Below are 23170 nucleotides of genomic sequence, written 5' to 3' on the forward strand. Positions count from 1 at the left end.
ATTTTTTTAATGCTATTAAAAGTTTAAAAATGAAACTGATAATTTTTGTCGAATATAGAAGTGATTTTAATACTTCTCTTACTCTTACTTTAACATACTAAAAACAATTTCTTTTTAATGTTTTATCCTTAACCGTAGTTACTAATTTTTCAAAAAGAAATTCCAGAAATTATACTAAATATCAATTAAAATGGTTATATGGAAAAATATTTATAACAATTATTATTTCTTAAGAACGTTTAAAGTGAACAAAGTAAAGTGAGTTGAAAATATATATTTTTTAATCTATTAAAGAAAAGCATACTTACTTATTAAAAAGATGTTAAAATCCTAAATAAAAAATAAAATAATCAAAATATATAATTCCGTGGGAGTATTTAACCTGTCTTGAAATTCCTAGTGGCACCGCCAGAGATCTGCAGATCAAACACAGACTCAAAGGTTGAAGGAATCTTAATTGTAAATGACAAAATTACCCCCATATGTGTACGGAAATCTGAATCATATAGGGCTATCTCGGGCAATTCACCTTATGCTGGCATGCTGCTCTCAAATTCCAAAGCTTTTTTAATACTACTGCTTACCAACATCACAATTCACAATGATAACACAGTAATCGAGGTGACACGTGTATTTTATAAATGTCATATCTCAAAAAGCATTGATAAAAAAAGGGAAAAATACAATTAATTGAAAAGGAAAAAAAAAAATGAAAAGAAGAAAAGTGAAAAAGTTTACTGTTATTTATTTTTTAATGAAAAAAAAAGAGTTTTATTTTTCTAACTATAGTCGGAATAGACTTTTTAACTACTCGCACCAATAATATGTTGACACAAGAAGTAAAAATAAATGAATAAATTTAGTTATAATTTTATTCTTCATTGCTATAAAATCATTTTTTTCTTTACAAAGGTAAATAAAATAATAATAATCACATTTCTAAAGTTTATTAGATGAAATTTCTTTATGACCAAACATTTGCTAAAGTTTTGTTTGATAAGTTTACACAAAAGTGGGAAAAGCTAATAGTAATGATCGATCAAACTTGTTTTAATTGTATTTTTTTTCCCCTTAATACGATAAAGTTATTTCTCACAGAAGAATTGGACACTTGGAGATAAATACATCTTTTTTTTTCTTTTTTATTATTTCCCGAAATGGAAAATATAAACTTTTTGTCTTTAAATTATGTAATTACTTTTGGGAAAGTTCTGGTGATGCAATATACTTATGGAAGATTGGAGAATAAAGCAAGTTCCTATTTGAATAGTTGGTTTTTATAAATATTTATGTGCACCTAGTATTTATTTATATTAAAATAAATGAATTAAATTTATTAATTAAATTTAAATATACATAACTCAACCATTAAGTGATAAATATGGGTGTGAAGAGCTTTTATGCACCTTTTATTTGCTCCAAAATATTTCAAAACATTATATCTATTAATTTTATATCTATCAAAAGACGCGTAAAAAGTTCAAAAATAAATAACGTGAACAGCAATAACCTTTTATTATTGACAGACGCACGTGTTACAATAATATATTTACACGTAAAAGTTATTAAATGATAGAAAGATATAATTCATTCTATTTCAAGGTGAATTTTTAATACTATATATTAAATATGGTTAAATTTAGACTCAATAATCCACTTATTTTAAAATAAAGAACATACTAGTTTGTTTTTTAGTTTTTGTTTTTCTTGAAATTGTTCAACTTCAACTTCTAAGTATAATATATGTTTAAAATCATGAAATTAAAAGATATTTTAATATATTTAATTTCAAATTACGAGATTTAAAAATTTACTTTATTTAAATTTTTATACCAAGTAAAAATCATATAAACGAATATAAAAAAAAATATTAAGTGCATGGTTACTTATTCAAATTCTATAAAATTGAAAAATTAGTTCGAAAAATAATTTGAAATTAAATTCAATTAAAATTATTCATTTTAAAACATTGAATTAAACTAAAAATTAACAAAATAAAAAAAACAGTTATTTTGGTCATCCAATATATTTATTTACCTTGCTCTTGCTGGTGTAATTAAAGTTGAATAAAAAAAATTAAAGTATTTTGGGGCTTAATTGGAATTTGATGAAAGTTGGAGGATTAACGAGGTAATAGAAGAAAATATAATTAAAATTTTAATGTTGTTGCTCCCCAGCTGTATCTAGAGGTTTCTCTTCCCACCCCACATGTCCCTTTCATCCTCTCTTACTTTTCTTTTCTTACACTATATTCCAAACTCCCTTTTTTATATTTCACTTTTTTTCACCTTCCAATTGCAATTTATTTTTTTTCAATAAAAAAGAACAAGTTAAAAACATTCTCAAAGTCTCATTTATGTGAAAAAGATCCTCAATATGACATTATTTCATCATAATTAAAAATAATTTTAATATTAATCTATGTTATTCTAATTTACATAACATAAATATCTAAAAATTACTATCGAGCATAAATTTTTAAAAATATTATGTCAAAATAAAACAAAATGTAGCTTGAAGGTAAAAAATGGTGCTTATTATTGGAGCGTTTTTTACTTATATACTCCCTATGTTTGGATTTTGCTTCTCAAATCTTTTTTACTTCTACCTCTCTTATTTGATATACTTAGAAATAATAATCTATAATATCCATAAATTATTAATATTAATTCAACGTCTTTAAAAAATATAATAAGTAAATATGTTTGACACTATCAATTAAAGGTAAAATAATAAATTTATCGTAATCAATTATTATTTTTTAATAGAAGTGTCAAATTTAAATTTGATAAATAAATATAAATAGATTTATTTATCAACTATATATTTTTTAATTTTTTTTTTATTACCACAATCCTAATGTATAACGAGTAAAATGAAAAGTTATTTTGTATAAATTTTGAAAATAAAGTTGTAACTTTTTTTATTTGAACAATTTTTTTAATATGTTGACACCCACTTTTTCTGCTATAAAATCCCAGCCAAAACACCTTCTTTAACCCCTCTCTCTTTTCTCCTTCCTTTTCTCTCTAATTCTTCTCTCTGTTCTTTTTTTTTTTGGGTTTCAAGTTTTTCTTGGAATCTCCACCACCCAAAATCTCCCTAAATTTTTGTTCTTCTTCTACTAAACAAAATCATAAAAAAGGGTTTTTTATTTTTAAATCTTTTAAACTAATCTTAATGCTACCCCTATTATTTTTAATTTTTGAAATTCATGTCTGCAATTCTGAGTGAACTGTTTCTTTCGGGGTTTATGATAAATTCCACATATAGGCGAAGGACCCATTTGGTGCAATCTTTCTCTGTTGTTTTTCTTTACTGGTTTTACTTCATCTCATAGCCCGGCTAGCTTGCTAACACTATTATTTTTATATAATTTTATTAATCTATAAAAATAAAAATAAAAATTAAATCTAAAAAAATATTTTTGCATTCTACTCTGTTTTTATTTTTTTAAAAATCAAAAACTCCATCGGGGTCCTGCTAATTTTAACTTTGTTGAAAATTTTGGGTCATGGCTTCGTCAAGTGGTACATCATCAGGTTCATCGTTTATACAAAACTCGGGTTCAGAAGAAGATCTTCAGCAATTAATGGATCAGAGGAAGAGAAAAAGAATGATATCGAATCGAGAATCGGCAAGAAGATCAAGAATGAGAAAACAGAAACATTTGGATGATTTGATGAGTCAAGTAACAAATTTAAGAAAAGAAAATAATCAGATTTTGACAAGTATGAATGTTACCACGCAACATTATCTTAACGTTGAAGCTGAAAATTCAATATTGAGGGCTCAATTAAGTGAACTTAGCCGTAGGCTTGAGTCACTTAATGAAATCATTGCAGTTTTGGATGCAAACAATGGACTTGTCATGGACCACAATGAGCCTTATAGCTTCAATTTTGCACAAAATGACATTATGTTTGATGGGTTCAACGTGACCAATTCTTGGAATTATCTATCTGCCAATCAACCCATTATGACTGCCGATGTCTTGCAGTACTGACGTGATAATATTAGTCGAGCCAGTGAATTTCAAATTGAAAAAAAAAAAGTCAGATCAGTTGATGAGGAGAAAAAAAATTAAACAGAGAGGATCCTCTTTTTATGTATTATCAAGTAGTAGATGTATTTTTCTTTTGTCAAGTAGTAGTATTATTATTATTAAGAATAAATCCTTTCGAGGAATATCGGTGTTCTTGTAAATGTGGGGTTTGTAATCTTATTTTTAGTTTCTCTTTCGAAAACTTAATTATGCGATTGTAATTGGTAAGTATATTAATAACCATTTCAAGAATTGCTCCTTGTCCTACTTACTCTATGGTTTTTATTCCTTTTGGTTCGTGGATTAAATTATTTTTGAATAAAAAAGAAAACCATTCGCGTACGTACAAAATAACTGAACATAAGATATATATTTTTGTATAAATGATTTTTTTATTTCTCTTTTTACGCGATGCGTCTTTTTTCAAAATTTTATTTTTAGCCTCCAAGCAGGGTGGAGATAGAGGGTGCTTTTTACTGATATAAAATCAGTTATTTTTTTTCAACATAGGTAGGTTACATGATTAATTCTTTTCCATGCCAATTACTTTTAAAATTAAATTATTTGACTTGATGAAAATATCAGACACAACTTCAAACAATGTTATGTTAAAAATGTCTGTATTGTACAATAATAATTTTTTGCTATGACTATAGAATCAAATTAAAAAAATATTCAAACAAACGATTGATTGGATGATATAAAGTTATATCTACGAACATATTTTTTTTTGAACAAAAATATATTTTAGCAGAATCTAGTAAATAGTTAGTCATGTAATAAAAGTGGTTCATAGACACCACCCACAAATGATTTTTGAGATATTTTTGGCTTTTGTTGTGATGATCATTGATTCTTCAGACAAGTACAAACTACAATTGATCTGAGCAGTTACAGTCCATCAATTTTTCCATCCTTTTATTGAAAACACCCTCCCCACAAAATAAAATCTACAAAAAAAAATTCATATCAATTATATCAAATTACATTACTTTTATTAATAATTTTTTAAAAATAAAGATGAGAATATTTATCAATCAATCAACTAAAAAGTTGATTGATATAAGTTTAAATAAAGAAGATATCGTCTTGTCATTAAATTGATATATATAGCGTAACCACCACAAATGAATAAAATTTAAAATTCTTATTTATTAGTACTTGAATGTATTAACACTTGAAGTTACCGTTATGTAATTCCAAACTCATGAAATTTAAATTACTGACAAATTCTACACCCAAAATATGAAACCAAACAAATTTTAGTTTCCTAGTTTCGTTAGGGACACATTTAGCATATTTTCTTTTCTCTTACCTATTTTGTGTATGGGTGCAGGCAATAATTGAGTTAATTATAAACTTAAGGGCTTTTAGGTATGGAGGAAATTATTTCATTTTTTTCATGTTAGATTTATCAATATTTTTTTGAAAAAATTTAGAAAAAATAAGTTGCTTAATATGAAGAAAGTGATATTTTCGCTGTACTTCTCGCCCCTTTTAACACACATCATATTCATCTAACTCCACAACGATACGCTCCTACCTTTCATCTCATATTTCATAATATTCAGTCAAATTATATACAAAATAATTTTAAAATAATATATTTTATCCATAAGAAATAAGTTTTTTCAATTTTTTTTTTACTTTGTATCGAACAGTACACCCTAAAGTGTCGATCATATAATCTAAATATCTAATTAGTCGTTCTTAAAGAAATTGCATGTGAAATGTGTTTTCTATTCCTTTTCAAAGCATCTAAATGTCCAAATCTTAGGGCCTTTTTGTTTTGTTTTGGAGGAATTAATGCATTTGATATCATTTTGCTTTCGATTGGTCGATATTTGTTAAATTCTTGTTGTTTCTGTTTTCTTTTATAACAACCATTGATTAATATCGTGTAATATTTGAAATTTTCTCATATAGTATAATGTCACGTTTTAGCAATAAAGCAACGCTATCATATATGGCACGTTAAATTTAAAGATCTATTTTAAAAGTGGTCTTTAACAATAATGAATTACCAATAATCGCTAGATATATATTTTTAACACTAATTAAATTCTTTGTATGTGTCCCTAAAGACTTTGGCAACATTAGATTTAATAACATTTAACTAATGTCGATAAAGACTTTAACACTTTTAATTAATGTGTCTATTTATTGCCTCTAGAAGTTATTTTTGTTATAGTGAGAATCGACCCAGACTTATAATAGAGTTGTAATATATTTGGGAAAGACGATATAAATTCGGTATGTAAAATAATGCAACAAAAGTGATATGTTAGAGAAACTTTTGTAATTTCCAAAAAGTAGAATTCACATACGCAGTCTTACTTCTATCTTGCAAGGAACGTAATGAAGGTTTTTTAATAGACCATCGATTAAATATAAGCACACTTCTACTCTTCAGATAAGCACTTTGTGATGAGAAAACTGAGGAGGGCGAACTATATACAACTTTATATCTATCTTGTGAAAATAGAGAGACTATGTTAAATAAATCATCGATTTAAAAATTGAGAAAATAGTGTGACGATAAAAAAGAAGTAAAGAACAAATGGCACGTGCAGGGAACAAAGTTTTCAGGACAAGTACAAATCCTAGTTATATACAAGTAATATCACTAGATCCTTGTATAATGCCCATAATTAAGTCCATGTTACAGGAACAATACAACGTGATACGATGCTTTGCCCCCCATTAAAAATGAAAATTTATACAGTGTTAAATTTTAATGCAACATAATAATAATTATTATTATTAAAAGAGAACAACATGTTAAATTTACATGCTTCTAGATGAAACAAAAAATAAACATATAATATTGAATCGTTTCTTTTTTCAAATAATTTTTAAAAAGCGAGATGAGTTGATGAATATATTACCAAAGAATAATTTTATTTGTTTTTGAAACAATTATTTAGTAAATGATTACTTTTTATTATGAAATGTATATTATTACAAACGATTCTTTTTTATAAAAATAAAAAAATAAATATTTGTCACTCTCAAGTCCTATATTTGGACAAAATTTTAAAATATGAAAAAACATTTTAAAGGGGAAGTTTAAGTAATTGGAACACAACACTTAAAATATTAGGTTGTAACTATTTTCTCATCATTATTGAAATAATTGATCAAAATAGCCATTTAACAGAATTTGTTAAAATCAAAGGTCATTTTTTTTAATTGACAATTACTCTACTAATCAGTATTTATATATCCCCAAATATTTCTTGAACAGGAAAATGAAAAAGTAATCCATATAAATTGAAACACATGCTATGTTTGGACTTTGATTTAAGCAAGTGAAAATGAAATGCATTCTTTTTTTACTACTTTTTTTTTTCTTTTCACTTTTCATTTCGTGTGAAGAAACTAAGTGCCCATAGTTGGAATATGTCAAATTAATGGGGCTGCAACTTGATTTATTTTTTTGTCGATTGATATACTAAGGATATTGCAATATTGAATTTCATATTTACGTCGAGTTTTTTTATGAGATTAAATTGCTTACTTAATAAAGAAAATTTTAGATTCAATATTTATTGATATTTAACAAAATTTATTAAACTAAATAGAAAGTAATAGGAGAAAAAGATGTTTGGTGTAAATTAATTCACCTAACTTGTATATTTTACCTATATCTTAAGTCTTCTTTCTTATTAGTTCTATCCTTTCAGAAAAGAGAGAAAAAATAATTAATACAAGACATGACTAATGGTGTCATGTTATTATTAGTCACAAACTAAACGTTCAAATAATGGCCATTATTTCCTTAATCACTTTCAGTAATGCTTAATTATTTCATTAAATCCCTATTACATTAGTCTAATGACGCATGAAATGACAGGTTAATTGTATAGTGCCTCCCCCAAACTCAAATTAACCTTTGTCAAAACAAAGCAACAAAAACAAGATGGGTATCGTTTAAATAATAATAAAATAGTTTAAAATTATAATTTGTGATTTAAATAATGGTGAGATTAAATGAGTATATTTTTTTCATTAGTTGATGTTTGGTTCATTGGGTGAAATATATATAATATACATGGTACAATATCAAATACTCTACGTATTTGGTTTAAACTATAAAAAATGGGTTAATTTGGACTAATTTAGGATTTTCCATGATGAAATTGGTAATGGTAGGGACAAAAATATTTTTATTTTAACGGTAAGGGCATAGTCAACCAATAAATCAATGTTGAGAGGTATTTTTGACCCTTTTCCCATTGTTATTTTATCTCAAAATTGTTATACCACATGAAATATAACAGAAATTACTGTAACGAATGTAATTTAAGCCATCATACTAATTTCATAACAAAATATTATAATTCAATTTTCTAACTTTTAACTTTTATAAGCTACTACCCTAAGTTATGTTTAAAGTGATCTAATTGTATTAAAATTCTTACAATATGAGTGTTAAAGCTAAAACTCAGAGAAAATTCAGACCAGACAATATTTTTTCAATCATATTTAATCAATGCCGTTTTTAGGAAAATTTTCACAAGCTTGGCAATTAGAAAGGAGGAAATTAAAGTAAAGCACATTCAAAAGCTAATGGAGTAATAATATTTTAAATATAGAATTGACATACAACTAAAATTTTCTTTACAAATAAAGTATATATAGAAATTAAAGAGAATTAAAGAGCACCGTTCTTCCATCATCTCGAATATAGGCATCATAAACATTAAAGATTTGAAATCCAATGGTTTCGTTTTTTCCCTCTATTTTGTTTGTTTAGAGAATAATAATAACTTTAATTTTGTCCAAATATTCTTCTTTACAATAAATTAATTTCATAAAAATACTTGAGCCACAAACAATACTTTGCTATCTTTTTATAATTAAGATTTTATATAAGAGGCTATCCACTAAGCAAATCTTAGGTCTTTCATAGTAATTTTATCTTTTTTTGATAAAACATCTTCTTTTAGCATTAAAAAAAAATGTAAATGATATATAAACACAAAAAGAAAAATATTCTTTGATGCTTCAAACTATATGTTTCGCTATAATTGATAATTTGCTACTGAGGACATATTTATAGACTTTTAGTGCAGAAAAATTGTACATATTTGCAAATTCTTTTCATTGTTGATATTTTTATATTTGTGGAAGGAAAAGGGAGATTAGCACTTTTAGTCCCTAAATATTGATAAATTATTATTTTAGTCCTTGTAGTTTTTGGTTTAACATATTTAGCCTTTGATTAATAGATTGTGCATTTATAATCCCTATGAAATGTGTTTAGTTAAATATTACAAGGAGTAAAGTAAGAATAATTATTACAAAAAAGAGAGATTCATAAAATTATAATTAAATAGAACAAAAATATGCTCTGAAATAATTTAAATTGTTCCATAAAATGGTCACATAATTTTAAAACAATATAAATAATCTTGCAAGTAGCAACTTGTTTGTTAAAATATTATTTGATAATCTTTTAAAGAAACTCACCGAAACAGTATAAAAACTAGATCTAAATCATGAAAATCATATGGTTTGTAACAATAAATTTTAAACTCAAACGTAAATTTTAAATTTTAAATCTCCGCGTGATCGTGAATACTTTTCTATAATATTCTACTTTTATTCAATGTTGACTGGTGGAAAATGATGTTCTGTATAATGAATGAAGTGGCAGCAAGTTAATGGCAGTTTATATTTTTATTTTTAACTTTTTAAATTAGGCCCATGATTTTTTACAAAAGGGACAAAGATGATGAAATCTCATGTCATGTCTTTTTTTTTTCTTCAAGATTTCATAAAATATTAATTTGGAAAGATTAATTATTTTAAAACAAAGTTAAAGTGTTTGTGATAGCATGTGGCCAACCATACACTTGAAAGTCTTCACATGATCAATACAGAAAAAGACGGTCCATTTGTTTTGTTTTGCTTAATTTCTAATTAGTGATAATAAATTAATATTGAGTAAAATAGTAATTAATTAATATAGAGCCTGATAGAGACATATATATATCTATCATGTGATGTTCTGGAGGGAATACGAAGACTTTTGTGCCTCAAAAGAAGCCAAAAACAAAGAGGTTCTCTATGTAATTAATTACTAGTATATGGAAGTCTTAATTCCATAATTAATTAGTTACATATAGGCTTTACTCAACTTCTTATTTGTAGGTTAGTTAAGATTTTTACCAACTGAATTAAGTAATATGCACTTCATCACTATAAATAACTTTTACATTTTCATCTCATATTCATGTATATATAGAGATCCTTTGGAATTTTGGATGACCTCAATCTTAGTAATATTTTATTATATAAAATAACAAGGTTAATTATAAAGAAGATATATTAAATTTAAAGTCCTAGATAAATACAAAAAAAAAGTTAAAAAAATTTGACATATATTATATATACATAAAAATTAGTTTTGACCTTATATAAATATACTAAATGTTGAACCTCCCTCTGGCTTCACCCCTGCTTCTAATCACATGAAAGTGGAAGCAAAAAAGTCAAAACTCGAACTCGAAACTCTATCGGCATGTACAAATAGATGTAACATAAAATCCAGAGTAGTATGAGTGTGAGGCAGTGAAAAAGCTCATAATGGTGGATTTTTCTGAACATTTCTTACACAGAACAATCACTCCTCTAGAGAAAAGTACAAAATTTAGCAAATTAAGAGTTGAAAAAAAAAATGAAGAATACATGCATAGTCATAAAGTTTTGTATGTGATGATGGTAATGAATAGTGACAAGACAAAATGAGCATTTTCCCTAAAATATGAAGCCCATTTTCTTTGATTTTGCAAAAAGTTTCAAAAGAATATTACCAGAATTCCCCAGCAGAGGAATTAGGTGCTTCTCTTTCTTAACAGGGTCCCATTCTACTTGTCTTAATTTCCTTTGTACAGAAAAAGCCTACATAATATAATGTGGGCTCCACTATAGATTTTACTCTTTTTTGAGTTAAAAGTTAATAATGAGTGGAGGTACACACTATCAATAGTACAATTGTTATCAAGTGTATGATTTTTTTTTACCGACAGAATTAATCATCATCATATATGTACATTAAAAATCACATATAATTATGTTGACTTTAATTATGTTGCTTTGCAAAATCCGACTAGATATATTCACCGGATCCCGCTGTTTCAAGACGGGTGCACTACGGTTAATATTATGTGGCCCTGGAGATGCAGACGGTTTGTTATGCTTTCAGTGGCTCTGTTGGGGCTAGAACTGACGACCTGAAGGACTTTGTCCTAGAGCCTTCACCAGCCGAGCTACCCCTCAGGGTTTGTTGACTTTAACTTAATAAATGAATAGTTCACGTCTTAACAAGGCACCAAATGACTAGTTAGGGTTTAATATATACTCCCTCCGTTTTCAAAAAGAATGACTTTTTTTCCTTTTTAGTATGTTTAAAAAGAATGACCTATTTCTTTTTTAGTAACCAGTTTCCACGAGACATATTTAAGGCCACAAGATCAAATGACAATTTTGTATAGTTGACCTAACTTAAATTTAGGACCATAACATTCAAAAGTCTTCTTTTTACTCTTAAACTTCGTGTCAAGTCAAACTAGGTCATTCATTGTAAAACGGAGGGAGTACTACTTAATAAATGAATAGTTAGCTAGGTATCAAACGACTCAAAATACATTTCTTTATCAAAGGTAAATGAGGATATCTCTGGTAATAAAATTTGGACAAAAATTTCCTTTTAAAAATGAACATGGCAGTGATAGGCATGCACAAAAATGACTTAAAATTCAAGATCCTAGCTTTTAGAAAAGGAAAAGCAATAAGACTTGTCTAGCTAGGCTTTTTCTATTTATCTAATAGACTTAAAAAGGTACAGTATAGTCTATATATCTTCCAAGTATAATTAATTAATGACTACTACTTGGCAAAGCCGTATTCAGTTAAGCTATAGTCCCCAATATGGCTCACAAAATCACTGTTTTTTGGGCAATATATGGTCCCCTCGTCACATGCGCGATTGATAAAATTTTATAGCTAAATAATATAAATATAATTTTAGATTAATATCGTCCCGTTGTATCACCATCCGTTATTAAAATATATTTCAAACACTTATAAAAATGCGTACTACTTAGTACCTTATGTCATATATATGTAATCATCTTGAATTTTATTTAATTTTGGACTATTAATGTACATTATCTCAATATTTTAGCATTTCTGCAGATTTTATTTTATGCATAATTTGTGAAACTTAGATGCCCCACATTCGATCTCGTAATATAGTTTAGACTTTAGTCTAGTGGACATTTTAGGAAAAATAACTTAAATACACAACTATAATTTTTATATTCTCTAATTTTCCCTACTTTTTTTAAATATTACATAATTCCCTTTTTTTTAATTTTAGTGTAAGTTTTTAGATACATTACATTCTCTCTCCTATAATACACATTTACCCATTTTAATGCCTATTTTTTCTCCATTAAAACACTCAACCTCTTAAATCAGTTTTTGAATTTTGAATTTTATCCATTTAAACACTCAACCTTTTAAATCAGCTTTTTGATTTTGAATTATTAAATTTAATTAATTTTAAATAAAAGACCAAATTTTGAAATTTTGAATTTCAAAATTCAAAAAATTTGAAATTTAAAAAAGTAAAAATTTCAGGAAGCAGGACAACTTCTCTTAACTTCTACCGTTTTGTTCTCCATCAAGTTTCAGTTCTTTTTGCATGATCCTATGAATCTTCAGATGGATTCAAACAAAGACTCTGGCTGTAAGAAGCTCAATTAATAGTCTCTTCGGCTGCTTTTCGTAAAGTTAACATTTCCTTTTTGTTCTACGTTAAGATGTAATCTGGATTTGATAATATTTCATTCTTTTACAGATCTGTACAAACTAGTCGTGCTAAACTTGGAAGGGTCTGTTGTTACTGCGTCATGTTTGGATTACCTCACAGGTCTGCTTTTACTGTTTTAATTTCCATGTTAACTTACTAGGACTAGTTTGCGGGACAAACTTTATGAAGTAAAAGAGAATTTTTCGGGGAATTACTTCTCTATTCTGGGATTCCATCACGTTGTTGAAGTTTCTGATAGTTCGTTTATCATAATGCAGCTCTCACTTCGTTGAAGTCGCTAAATGTCAATAGATCTCACCTTTTAGATGATGGATGTGAGAAGTTTTTGGGTAAGTGGAAGACATTTGTTATCTGCCAAAAAGAACTGACTAAAGCAAAACCATTCCACATTGTTAGCCAACCGTTTTATATCTGCAGCACTCAGCAGTTTGAAAGAGTTAAATCTGGGATTTAACAATATCATGGATACATGAATTTGTTGTGTATCATAATATTTTATATGTATCATGAAGTTTTGAAAATTGTTATAATGTATCATTCAATAAGTTTAGTAAATGCGTCATCAACTGTGCTTGATGATACATATAGAATCAGTGTGTACAGTGTTTAGTCAATGCATTGATACATGTAGTAGATATGTATCACATGTTTTGCATGTAGTATGAATTCCTGAAAACTGATATCATGTATCAGTAAGGTATTAGTTGTTTAGTTGATGTACTGATACATGTTTTGAAAATTGTTATAATGTATCATTCACTAAATTTAATAAATGCGTCATCAACTGTACTTGATGATACATAGAGAATCAGTGTGTATATTGTTTAGTAGATGTTTCTGATACATGTATTAGATATGTATCACATGTTATAATGTTTTAGTTAATTCACTGATACATGTAGTAGACATGTATCACATGTTTTTCATGTAGTATGAATTTCTGAAAACTGAAACCATGTATCAGTAAGTTATTAGTTGTTTTATTTAGTATTTATATTTCAATATCGTTATAATTTGTTGTTTTATTTTCAAATTGCAGCCAATGAAGTACAAGATTAAAAAGATACCAACACATCCCATAAGGTTTGCTGTCAATTTTAACAACAATTTCCTAAAGGACAAGAATGTGATCAGATTCCAGGGGGGAGGAGTATCTTCAGCAGACTGATTATGCAAGGAAACTGTACTGCATATAAACACCAGAGGCAGAAGCATCTCCAGCTTCCAAAGACCTTTACTTGCTTCAAATTCATACCCTTAGGTCTTGTAATTAGAGAAGTTGTTGTATTGTCTTTTTATTCACTATGTAAGATTGTTTCTCGTGTTTTGTAGCTGTAGCATGTATAGACTTTTTGTAATTGATAGGAGTGTAGATAGTTATCATCTATTTGTTTTGTATTGAACACTATTGGATGAATAGAGTGCATCGTTCACAAAAAAAAGACAGATATTCAACCAAGCATAACATACATAAAATAAAAGCGAGAAACCCCAATATTCAATTATAACTAAAGAGAAACATTATATATTCTTATTGTCAAATTGACCGTAGTGTACTTTAAGGATTTCAAAGGATTCTTAGAAATGATCAACAATTATTTAAAGAAGCCAGATTGAAAAGATAAACAGACTTCAAAATAGATGATATAATCTTTGATTTTCAAAATTTGAAATTAATATCCAATTACGTGCTGATTTTATGGTGATTAATGATCTGTTACCTTAAATTAAGCTGTTTTAGTAACAACATTAATTGTACCGTTTTTTCCCCATTTTTTTCTCAACAGTTTAAACTTACCATGTATAATTTACCATGTATCACTAGAGTCTAAAGTATCACAGAACAACAAATTTAAGGGATTTTTTGTAAATACTAAATTTATCGGGACAGAATGTAATTATTGAATTACACTATGGGATTCCTTAAATTTTTACAAATTTTTATTTCATTTTATTGAGCTTCTTCAAATCCCATAGCATTCCCGTTAGTCTTTATTTTAATTATAATTAATGTATTGATGTTCTTTGCATAACTTCTTCCATGCCATTCGAATCTACGTTGTACCTACTAAAATATTTATGTGGAAGTTATACATTTCGATGATCGGCTAACACAACCACATACTAAGTGTATGCATAATGCATATTACATATAAAATCTGTGTATATAATGCATATATTATATACACATATGCAAAAATATATAATTTACGGTAATTGTTTTGATGGACGAATTAATAGGGTAAAAATCTCAATATTTAAAGATGATAAGGCATGTCAAGATTATGAGCTATATGAGGCAAAAACATATGAATGTCAGCCCATCAAGCATTATTTGCTGGCTCACGATGAAATTATTTGGGTTGGGCTAGAAAATGGGCTATTAAGGCCCAGACTAATTTCATGATTGGAAAATGCTATATTTTACGAATTCTAGTAACGGGATGTTACTAGAATTTAGAAATTTCACTAGTTTAGAAGCTGATCACTTATCTATATGCTAATTTGCAAATCTTTTCAATTTGTCGAGATACATATATCTTGGGATACATGGGGTAAAATTAGGTGTAGTTTGTTGGGAAACTTACATAAATATACTACAAATAAAAAATATTTACCATTTATAGCAATAACATTTTTTTCATTTATCACTTTTAATACATTTATAATACACTTTTAATTCATATTACAAAAAATAAATTATTATTCACATATAATACAAGTTTTTTTTGATGGATAATGCATTTATCACACATTTTTATACACTTATAATACAATGTGTCAACTTCTTACTAAACAAGCATAATATATTTTTAAAAATAGTTATAATACATATATATTGCATACTTAATTCACTTTTAATACATACTACAGATTTAACAAAGTATTGCTATAAATGGTAATAAATAAAAAAGTATCGTTAAAATCCGTAATTATTTGTTAAAACGCATTCATTCAAGTAATTTTTCCTAGTTTGTTCTAGATATACTGTATCCAAATGATTTCGTATTTATCTAGGACTTATAGACAATTCTCTCCCGTGTACATGGTATGGTATTCCAGTATATACAAATCTCACCAGATACATGTATATAATGTATTTATTCTCCTTTTTAATTTGATGTTACCGATTCCACGTTCTCTTTTTATCTTCCGTTACACCGCTATTTTTCTGTGACAAAATAAAGAAAAAGTGAAAACGCAAAAAGACCAATTTGAGTGGGCTGTTTCATCATATCACAGGCCCAATTCATTCCTTAAGCGGGTTGTCGGCCTGCATAGGCTCCCCGCTGTGCCCGAAGAACAAATCTTTGATTTTTTGTATGAAGAAAAAGAATTTACTTTTGTCGTAATCTGTAAACAAAGAATCAAATGTTATTAGCAGAATCCGCGGTTAAGGTTTCTTGAATTTCTGAGATTGGTATACGCGTTTAAGCCACAAGTCTAATTATTTCAAGATCATCAAAAATTATACATATATATATCAAGACCCAAGTTTCAAATTTCTGTAAAATCACTATCAGTTTGACCCTTCAATCAAATTGGTAACACAGTGAGTTTCTTGATTTATTAATAATCTTCTTTCTTTTTTCTTTTGATTATTCAATGTTCCCATAATCTAAATCTTGTTTCTTTCATCATCCCCTCACTTATGTGTTCAGAAATCAAGATTCCCCATAAGATTCTTGTTTTCGAGGACATTCATGTTCTGTTTTACTTCCACTGTCCTAATTTAAGTGTTTTCGTTTGATTGATTAAGATATAAAGGGAAATTCTTGAATCTTGTAGTCATAAATTACGACACTTACTAAATATAGAGAGGGACCAAAAAGGAAAGTAAGATACTTGGAATTGTCTTTGTAGTGTTCGGTTGTTGAATTTTTGTTACCTTGTGACAATTTTCATATTTGTATTTCATCTGAGAGTTGATTGTTATTTACTTTCTGTTCTCAGTTGAGTGATTGCAGGTTTAAGTCTATTGGAAGCTTGCATTTGATTAGATATGGCGAAGCACACAGAGTACTATGACATATTGGGGGTTGCTGTAACCGCGACTCCTGCTGAAATTAAGAAAGCTTACTATCTCAAGGTGATATAGCATTTTAGCTTATTGTTTTCTATTTCTGGAGACTTTCAATTTTGAGAATGCACTCGTATAGGTTGTTGAATTTATTACTAGACTAGATGATCATATGCCCTTTTGATGTGACAAACATGTAGAATTCCCTGAAATTGAATTTTCTTGCTTTCTCTCAACTTAGTTTAATTATCGTTTTTTATTTCCTACTCGGATGTGCATTTTTCTTATTCATGTATAAGTTTACTTCTCATGCTAGAGAGATTAAATTGAGGCTTAAATGAAGTGACATGGCTATGGATTCGTATAGCTGATCACACTTGCTTGGAATTGAGGTGTAATTGTTGTTTATGTGCATTTGATTGGTCTGTTTATCACAATCTCCCAGCATGGATGCAGTTCCTGATGCCACGCTCCTTAGTGTTTTCCATTTTTATTACCAATGTTGCTAGTATATGCCGAAAGACAAAAGGATCACTTTCTTGAAATTCTAGGCTGGATAGCACCAAGTAAGTTTGTGTTGCAACTAGCACGTTGTAACTATAATAAATCAATGGCTAGCTGGAAAAAACTACTATTTGCTAGTATACGTGACTGATTCCAAGACATTCTCCGCACTTTTAGCATGCGATGCATAAAGGTCAGGGGGATTCCTAGAGTTAGCCTAGAGCTACTTTTTTGTAGTTCAAGGAACCTTAATTTATCCTTGAAAATTTTCTTTTGGACAGTAGTTTTCCTTGATATTTATCTGCACAAAGATATCTTTGGCTTCAAGTCAAATTTTTCCTCGCACACTAATTTGCAGTTCTATTTCAGGCAAGGACTACACATCCAGACAAGAATCCTGGGGACCCACAAGCTGCTCGTAATTTCCAGGTACAACCTTTAAGATCTCTTTTAGTTTGATTTGTCAACTAGGTACCATTGGACACTTGAGTGTCCATACTTAAAATTTCGTGAAAGCATCAGCTTTGCAGAAGTCTCAATCTATTAAATCTCATATTTGGGTTCATTTGGTCATCTGGCTGTGTGGGTGAGTTGAAAACAGAACACTGTGCTCTACATATTCCAAGAATCCGATGAGTCAAAGTGCTTAACAATATAATGGAATGGAGGGAATGCTTGTGTGAGTGGAGCGGTGTCACAAAACTTCTTTACATTTTCCTTTGCCTCTGTCTCATTGTTCTTCTGCTTATTGTTCACTTTTGAAGGTCCTTGGTGAGGCTTATCAGGTGCTGAGTGATCCTGAGAAACGTGAACTTTATGACAAATATGGTAAAGAAGATATGCCGAAGTAAGTGTGCAATAGGAAATGCCGCACTAACTTATTTTATCCGCCTTTCTATTGAAACCGCATCCATTTGTTCTTGGCCCTTTTGTTAAGTTTCAAACTATTTTTGTCATACTTCGTACTTAAATCTTTTCTGCAGAAATTAGTAAGACGCTCCTAGTCTACTTGTCCCAGCAGTTAGAAAACTGAAAATCCTTCTAATGATCTTGTGGAGTAAACATTAAGAAGATCATCAGTAAAATATTGACTTTCCTTTTCTAGAATTTAGGCTGAGAAAAACTATTTTATGTGTTTACTTTGTCTCCCTTTGTCAGGGATTTGATGCACCCTGCTACTGTATTTGGGATGCTGTTTGGGAGCGATGTATTTGTTGATTATGTGGGGGAACTTAGATTGGCTTCCATACAAACTGTTGAAGATGAAGAGGATGAAGTTGTTCCTGAGCTTCGTAGGCAGAACATTCAGGAGAAATTGAAGGTATTCTTGTTTCACAGGGTTTTCATATAAGTTCAATTGTTCATGCGATAGACTGAGTCAATCCTCTTTCAACTACAGAAATTGCAAAAGGAAAGGGTAGAGAAGCTCACGACAATTTTAAAAGAACATCTTCAGCCATATGTAGAAGGCCGGAAGGATGAGTTCTTACAATGGGCACAATCAGAAGCGCAACATCTTGCTCAAGCTGGTTAGATTGTTTCACCTGCTTGTCCCTTATTTGTTTCTTGTAAAACTTCAATCAATTAATGTGCGCCATATTCTGAACTAGGTTGCCTCATAACACATCCACTATATGCATGCTGCTCTTTTTAGGCCTATGTAATTTCATGACATAATAATTTTTCATTTAAGACATTTAGGGTTCCTCTGAAGGAAGAAGTTATCTGCTTATCAAAACATTAAAAAAAAAGAAGGTTGAATTTCTCTAAATTTGATACAAATTCTTGCGTCAGCAATCAGCATACAGATTTCTAATTAATCTAAAAGCTCCCACAAAAGATGGACCTAATGCAAGTGAAATGATAGCTAAGCCTTAATCCAAGTTAACTGGTATGCTCCTTTTAGATCTTTTGCGCCCTTATGTTCTGCTTTTAGCTTCTCATGAATTTTGAGAAAAAGGTAGATATATTGAGGCGACTTCGTTCCATGTGTTCTAGGTCTACCTCTTTCCTGCTTTAACGCCTTCAGTCATCATAGTTGTTGCGTAGTCCATATGTTTTCAATCCTCTAACACCAGTTCGAGTGGCTATCCAATTTGTGAATAAAAAATTATATTTACTTAGGATCCCCCCAACTCTCCTCTAGATTCTAACAAAATTATTAGATTCCTTCCTTGGTGCTGCCAAAAATCTCTACAGCCTTGCCATTGACTGCAAGTCTTTTTAGTTGAGTCGGATCTCCTTTCAAAGCCTTCTCTTCTGACTTTCCCTGAAGGCCTTCTTGGAAGAGTAGGTGCTGCATTCTTGTCTTGTGGCAGCTTTTTATTAAATTGCTTGCACTGTTTTTCAAATGCTTTTGACGGGCTGGTTGGAAAATATTAAGAGACCAGGAGATTTGTCTACTTTGAGGACTTCTTCTTCATTGTAGTCTTTGTGATGCGATTATGCGAAAATATTTTGAAATGATAATTTCTTTGCGTGGTCATATTTTCAGCTTTTGGTGAGGCTATGCTGCATACTATTGGTTATATCTACACAAGGCAAGCAGCCAGAGAAATTGGGAAAACTAAAAGATTCATGAAGGTGCCATTTTTGGCAGAATGGGTAAGGGACAAAGGACACCTAATAAAATCACAAGCAATGGCGGCTTCAGGTGACGAAATAGGCTTTACTCTTTTCAGCTTCTTATAGATAGCATTTACCAGTGAAATTCCCTCTTTTTTTCTGATTAATACATATAGCATTAACATGCCTTCTGTTTTTTTAAGGGGCTGTTTCTTTACTTCAAATACAAGAAGAGCAAAAGAAGTACCATGAGGAGAACAAAGTAGAGGATGCAATCAAAACAATGGAAGAGAAGAAAGATATCATGATTAAATCACTTTGGCAAATTAACGTCGTGGATATTGAGTTAACTTTATCCCGTGTTTGCCAAGCGGTAAGAACTGCCAATTCTTCTTTATCGAATTGCGGTAGGGTACTTATTTATGACTTGCTACAGTCTACAGATGCTCCTGCCTTATATAAAGTTGATCCTTCAGTCAAGTATATTAACTACAAGTTGGATGGAATGATCAAGTGACATTCCGTTATTGCAACGTGTCAGCATCGTCTGAGCATTTCACTTTTCTTTATTAATCTAAACGTAAACAGCCTTTTATATTTTTATATCATCTTTGTGGCTTCCTATAGACTGAACGCACTGTAACTTACGACAGCAAATTGTGTAATTTTTAGGTATTTATGAAATGAGGAGACTCTACATGTTTATCAGGTTCACTTATTTTTATTTTTATTTTCTTTTTGCCTAGGTCCTTAAAGAGCCCAATGTTCCTAAGGATACTGTCAGGCTACGTGCTAGGGCCATGAAAAAGCTGGGGACAATTTTTCAGGTGAGTGGATCAATTTTATTTTTTTGTTGATCGTTTCAGCAACACAAGATAGCTTTAGACTTTCTATTCATAACTTGTACGCGTTCGTCCCTGGAAAATATCATTAGAATTTTTTAAAAGATGATCATAATTGTACTTCCTCAGTAACGGTTTTGGATATTTTGATGTATGACGTAGATATAACTGAAAATAAATAATCATTTGGGTGATAAAAGATACTCCATCCATCCCAATTTAAGCGTCTTTGTTTGACTGTGGCACGAAGTTTAAGCAATAACGGGTAACTTTTGAATCTTATGATCTTAAATTAAAGATGCTTATAGTTCTTTGTGGTCTTAAACTTGTCCTGTAGGATGTTGTAGTTGAAAAACTTACCAAACATAGAAAGGAACAGAAGCTTTTAGCATATGTTCCCCTTCATCGGCAAATATTAGTACACTAATTGTCAAGTGGAGGAGCAGTTTTTTTCCTTTTTGCCTATCAATTTTACGATTTTTCATGGTATGTAAATACTGTTCTTTTTTGTTCTCCCAGGGTGCGAAACCAATGTACAGAAGAGATAGCAGTTTGCGCAGTGAAAACACAGACATGGTTGATAGTGGTCCATCCTCTAATTGAAAAGTAATATTCTTTTCGCGGTATTTTTTGTGTAGAGAGACTTATAAAAGCTGTATCTGTGCTCGGGATTTGTTCAATGTTGTGCGCCTCTGTTATTACATTTGGGTATTTCTCTGTTCTTCAGAAACAGTTTGATCCTTCTGTGACCAAAATCTCAGTTCTTTGGAAAAACCTTTGAATTTTCGTGTGAAAACATGGATTTTTTTATTTGTGTAGACGGTATCTCTTTATTCTTTATGATGTTGACCACATTTCTGATTCGTGTTTGCATTTCAATGTACTGGTTTCGTGATAGGAGTAGGGGAGCGTGATGAGATTAGATCGATATCCAATCGTACAGCAGCTAGTTGCTCAAATATCAGTTGTTGGACTCATCTTGCTTTCTTGAGTGCATTCTTTTGACTTTCTTTTGGTAGAATTCATTTTTTCATCTTTTTTAATATTCAGTAGTTCAAAGTTTACCACTTTCTTGTTAGATAGTATTATTTATTTTTAAAATAATATTCTATTATTTGATGAGATGATGATAGTTGCATTACTTTAGTTTATATAATAATAGTTTTTATTTTATTTTATTTTATGATACGTGGGATCCATAGGAGTAACTTGAAAAACTGGGAAGATGTAGTCAAAAAGCAAAAGAAGAAAATAACAAATGAGACTTGGTCTTCTATGTACTCTTTGTTTCAAATTATCTTTCGTGTTATTGTACTTTGAATAGTATAAATACTCAATTATAGGGTGAATATTAATGAATGGTAAAATAGTTAATAATTTTTTTAGAAACTAGTTTTTTTTTTAAGAAGAGTGTAAAAGAGGAACCATAATAGATAATTTGAGACGCTTAGACTCAATTACTTATGCTTTTGCAATACATAGCACTAAAAACTATTTTAACTTTTAAACATTTTTAGTTGGATAAAAAACATAGTCTTTTTCTTCTATCTGCTAATTGTTGTCAAAAGTCAAATTTGCGCATTGTTATTTAAAAAGAAAGGCGAGGGTAATTGTGAAATTAGGTCTTACGAGGAGGATTGCTCAAGCCTTATAAGGAGTCCATCATTTCATTAACCATCAATGTGGGATTTTTTTTCATTCTTTAATATCCCACCTCACGCCCAGTGCTTAGTATCTGGTGCATGGGCAATTTTGATTTTGGGGGCCCTAACATCGGGTGAGACTGGCCCTGCTCTGATACCATGTGAAATTAGGTCTTAGGCCTAACTTACACCCCAAAAGCTAGTTCAAAGGGAGGAGGATTGCCCAAGTCTTACAAGGAGTCCACCCATCTCATTAACCACCGATATGGGACTTAACAATAACAAAGATTCAAGGATGATAGAATTATCGTATCGCATATACTAATGGGAGGTTTAAGATATTTCATCTAGATAGTCATAATTATCAAATCTTCGTACAATATCTTGATAATAATGTAGTCAATAATTACTTATAGTATTAAAGCAGTTGCTTGTTTTTATATCCAATAGGACTAGTAAATATATCATGTCAATGACAAATAGGATTGCAAAAAATTAATTTCGAGATCCTATGCATTTCTGAATAGGCTATGGACTATGAAATATTTCTCTTTTTCTCAGTGGAAATATATTATTGTCTCATACATTTAAATTGCTTATAAAAGTTATCAAAATTTCATTTTAAAATTAGAGGGAAAATAAGGATCACTCTTTCTCTAGTACCATTAATTTATCTAGAATTGTTATTGTTTACAATAACCAGTT

The 23170-nt window shown here is 29.5% G+C and overlaps 2 protein-coding genes across 5 annotated transcripts; both read left to right on the top strand.

Moving 5' to 3' along the window:
* Positions 1-2937: 2937 nt before the first annotated feature.
* LOC107004346 (bZIP transcription factor 11-like) lies at positions 2938-4297 on the top strand. The gene has a single exon (XM_015202588.2). It carries the CDS (start codon positions 3515-3517, stop codon positions 4004-4006), a length of 492 nt encoding a protein of 163 aa, XP_015058074.1. The 5' UTR covers positions 2938-3514; the 3' UTR covers positions 4007-4297.
* An 11886-nt stretch (positions 4298-16183) lies between these two features.
* Positions 16184-21865, top strand: LOC107018397 (chaperone protein dnaJ 10). Of its 4 annotated transcripts, XM_015218930.2 has the most exons (11): positions 16184-16443; positions 16845-16980; positions 17785-17844; positions 18180-18262; positions 18574-18736; positions 18815-18944; positions 19910-20068; positions 20184-20353; positions 20727-20807; positions 21342-21428; positions 21721-21865. In XM_015218930.2, exons 2-10 carry the CDS (start codon positions 16894-16896, stop codon positions 21423-21425), a joined length of 1017 nt encoding a protein of 338 aa, XP_015074416.1. In that variant the 5' UTR covers positions 16184-16443; positions 16845-16893; the 3' UTR covers positions 21426-21428; positions 21721-21865. The 4 variants fall into 4 exon arrangements, with proteins under 4 accessions (XP_015074416.1, XP_027775244.1, XP_015074387.1 ...); XM_027919443.1 differs by lacking the exon at positions 21721-21865 and having other exon boundaries at positions 16184-16435; positions 21342-21674; XM_015218901.2 differs by lacking the exon at positions 21721-21865 and having other exon boundaries at positions 16185-16443; positions 21342-21674.
* The last annotated feature ends 1305 nt before the right edge of the window (positions 21866-23170 follow it).

The sequence above is a fragment of the Solanum pennellii genome, chromosome 1 (assembly GCF_001406875.1).
Source record: "Solanum pennellii chromosome 1, SPENNV200".
Taxonomy (NCBI): Eukaryota; Viridiplantae; Streptophyta; class Magnoliopsida; order Solanales; family Solanaceae; genus Solanum; species Solanum pennellii.

What these genes read in the sequence shown, in the direction of transcription:
- LOC107004346 (XM_015202588.2), top strand. Translation starts at nt 3,515, where the DNA reads ATGGCTTCGTCAAGTGGTACATCATCAGGTTCATCGTTTATACAAAAC.
- LOC107018397 (XM_015218930.2), top strand. Translation starts at nt 16,894, where the DNA reads ATGGCGAAGCACACAGAGTACTATGACATATTGGGGGTTGCTGTAACC. An exon ending in AGAAAGCTTACTATCTCAAG is followed by an intron (nt 16,981 to 17,784) that starts GTGATATAGCAT and finishes GTTCTATTTCAG; the next exon opens with GCAAGGACTACACATCCAGA. An exon ending in GGTAAAGAAGATATGCCGAA is followed by an intron (nt 18,263 to 18,573) that starts GTAAGTGTGCAA and finishes TCCCTTTGTCAG; the next exon opens with GGATTTGATGCACCCTGCTA.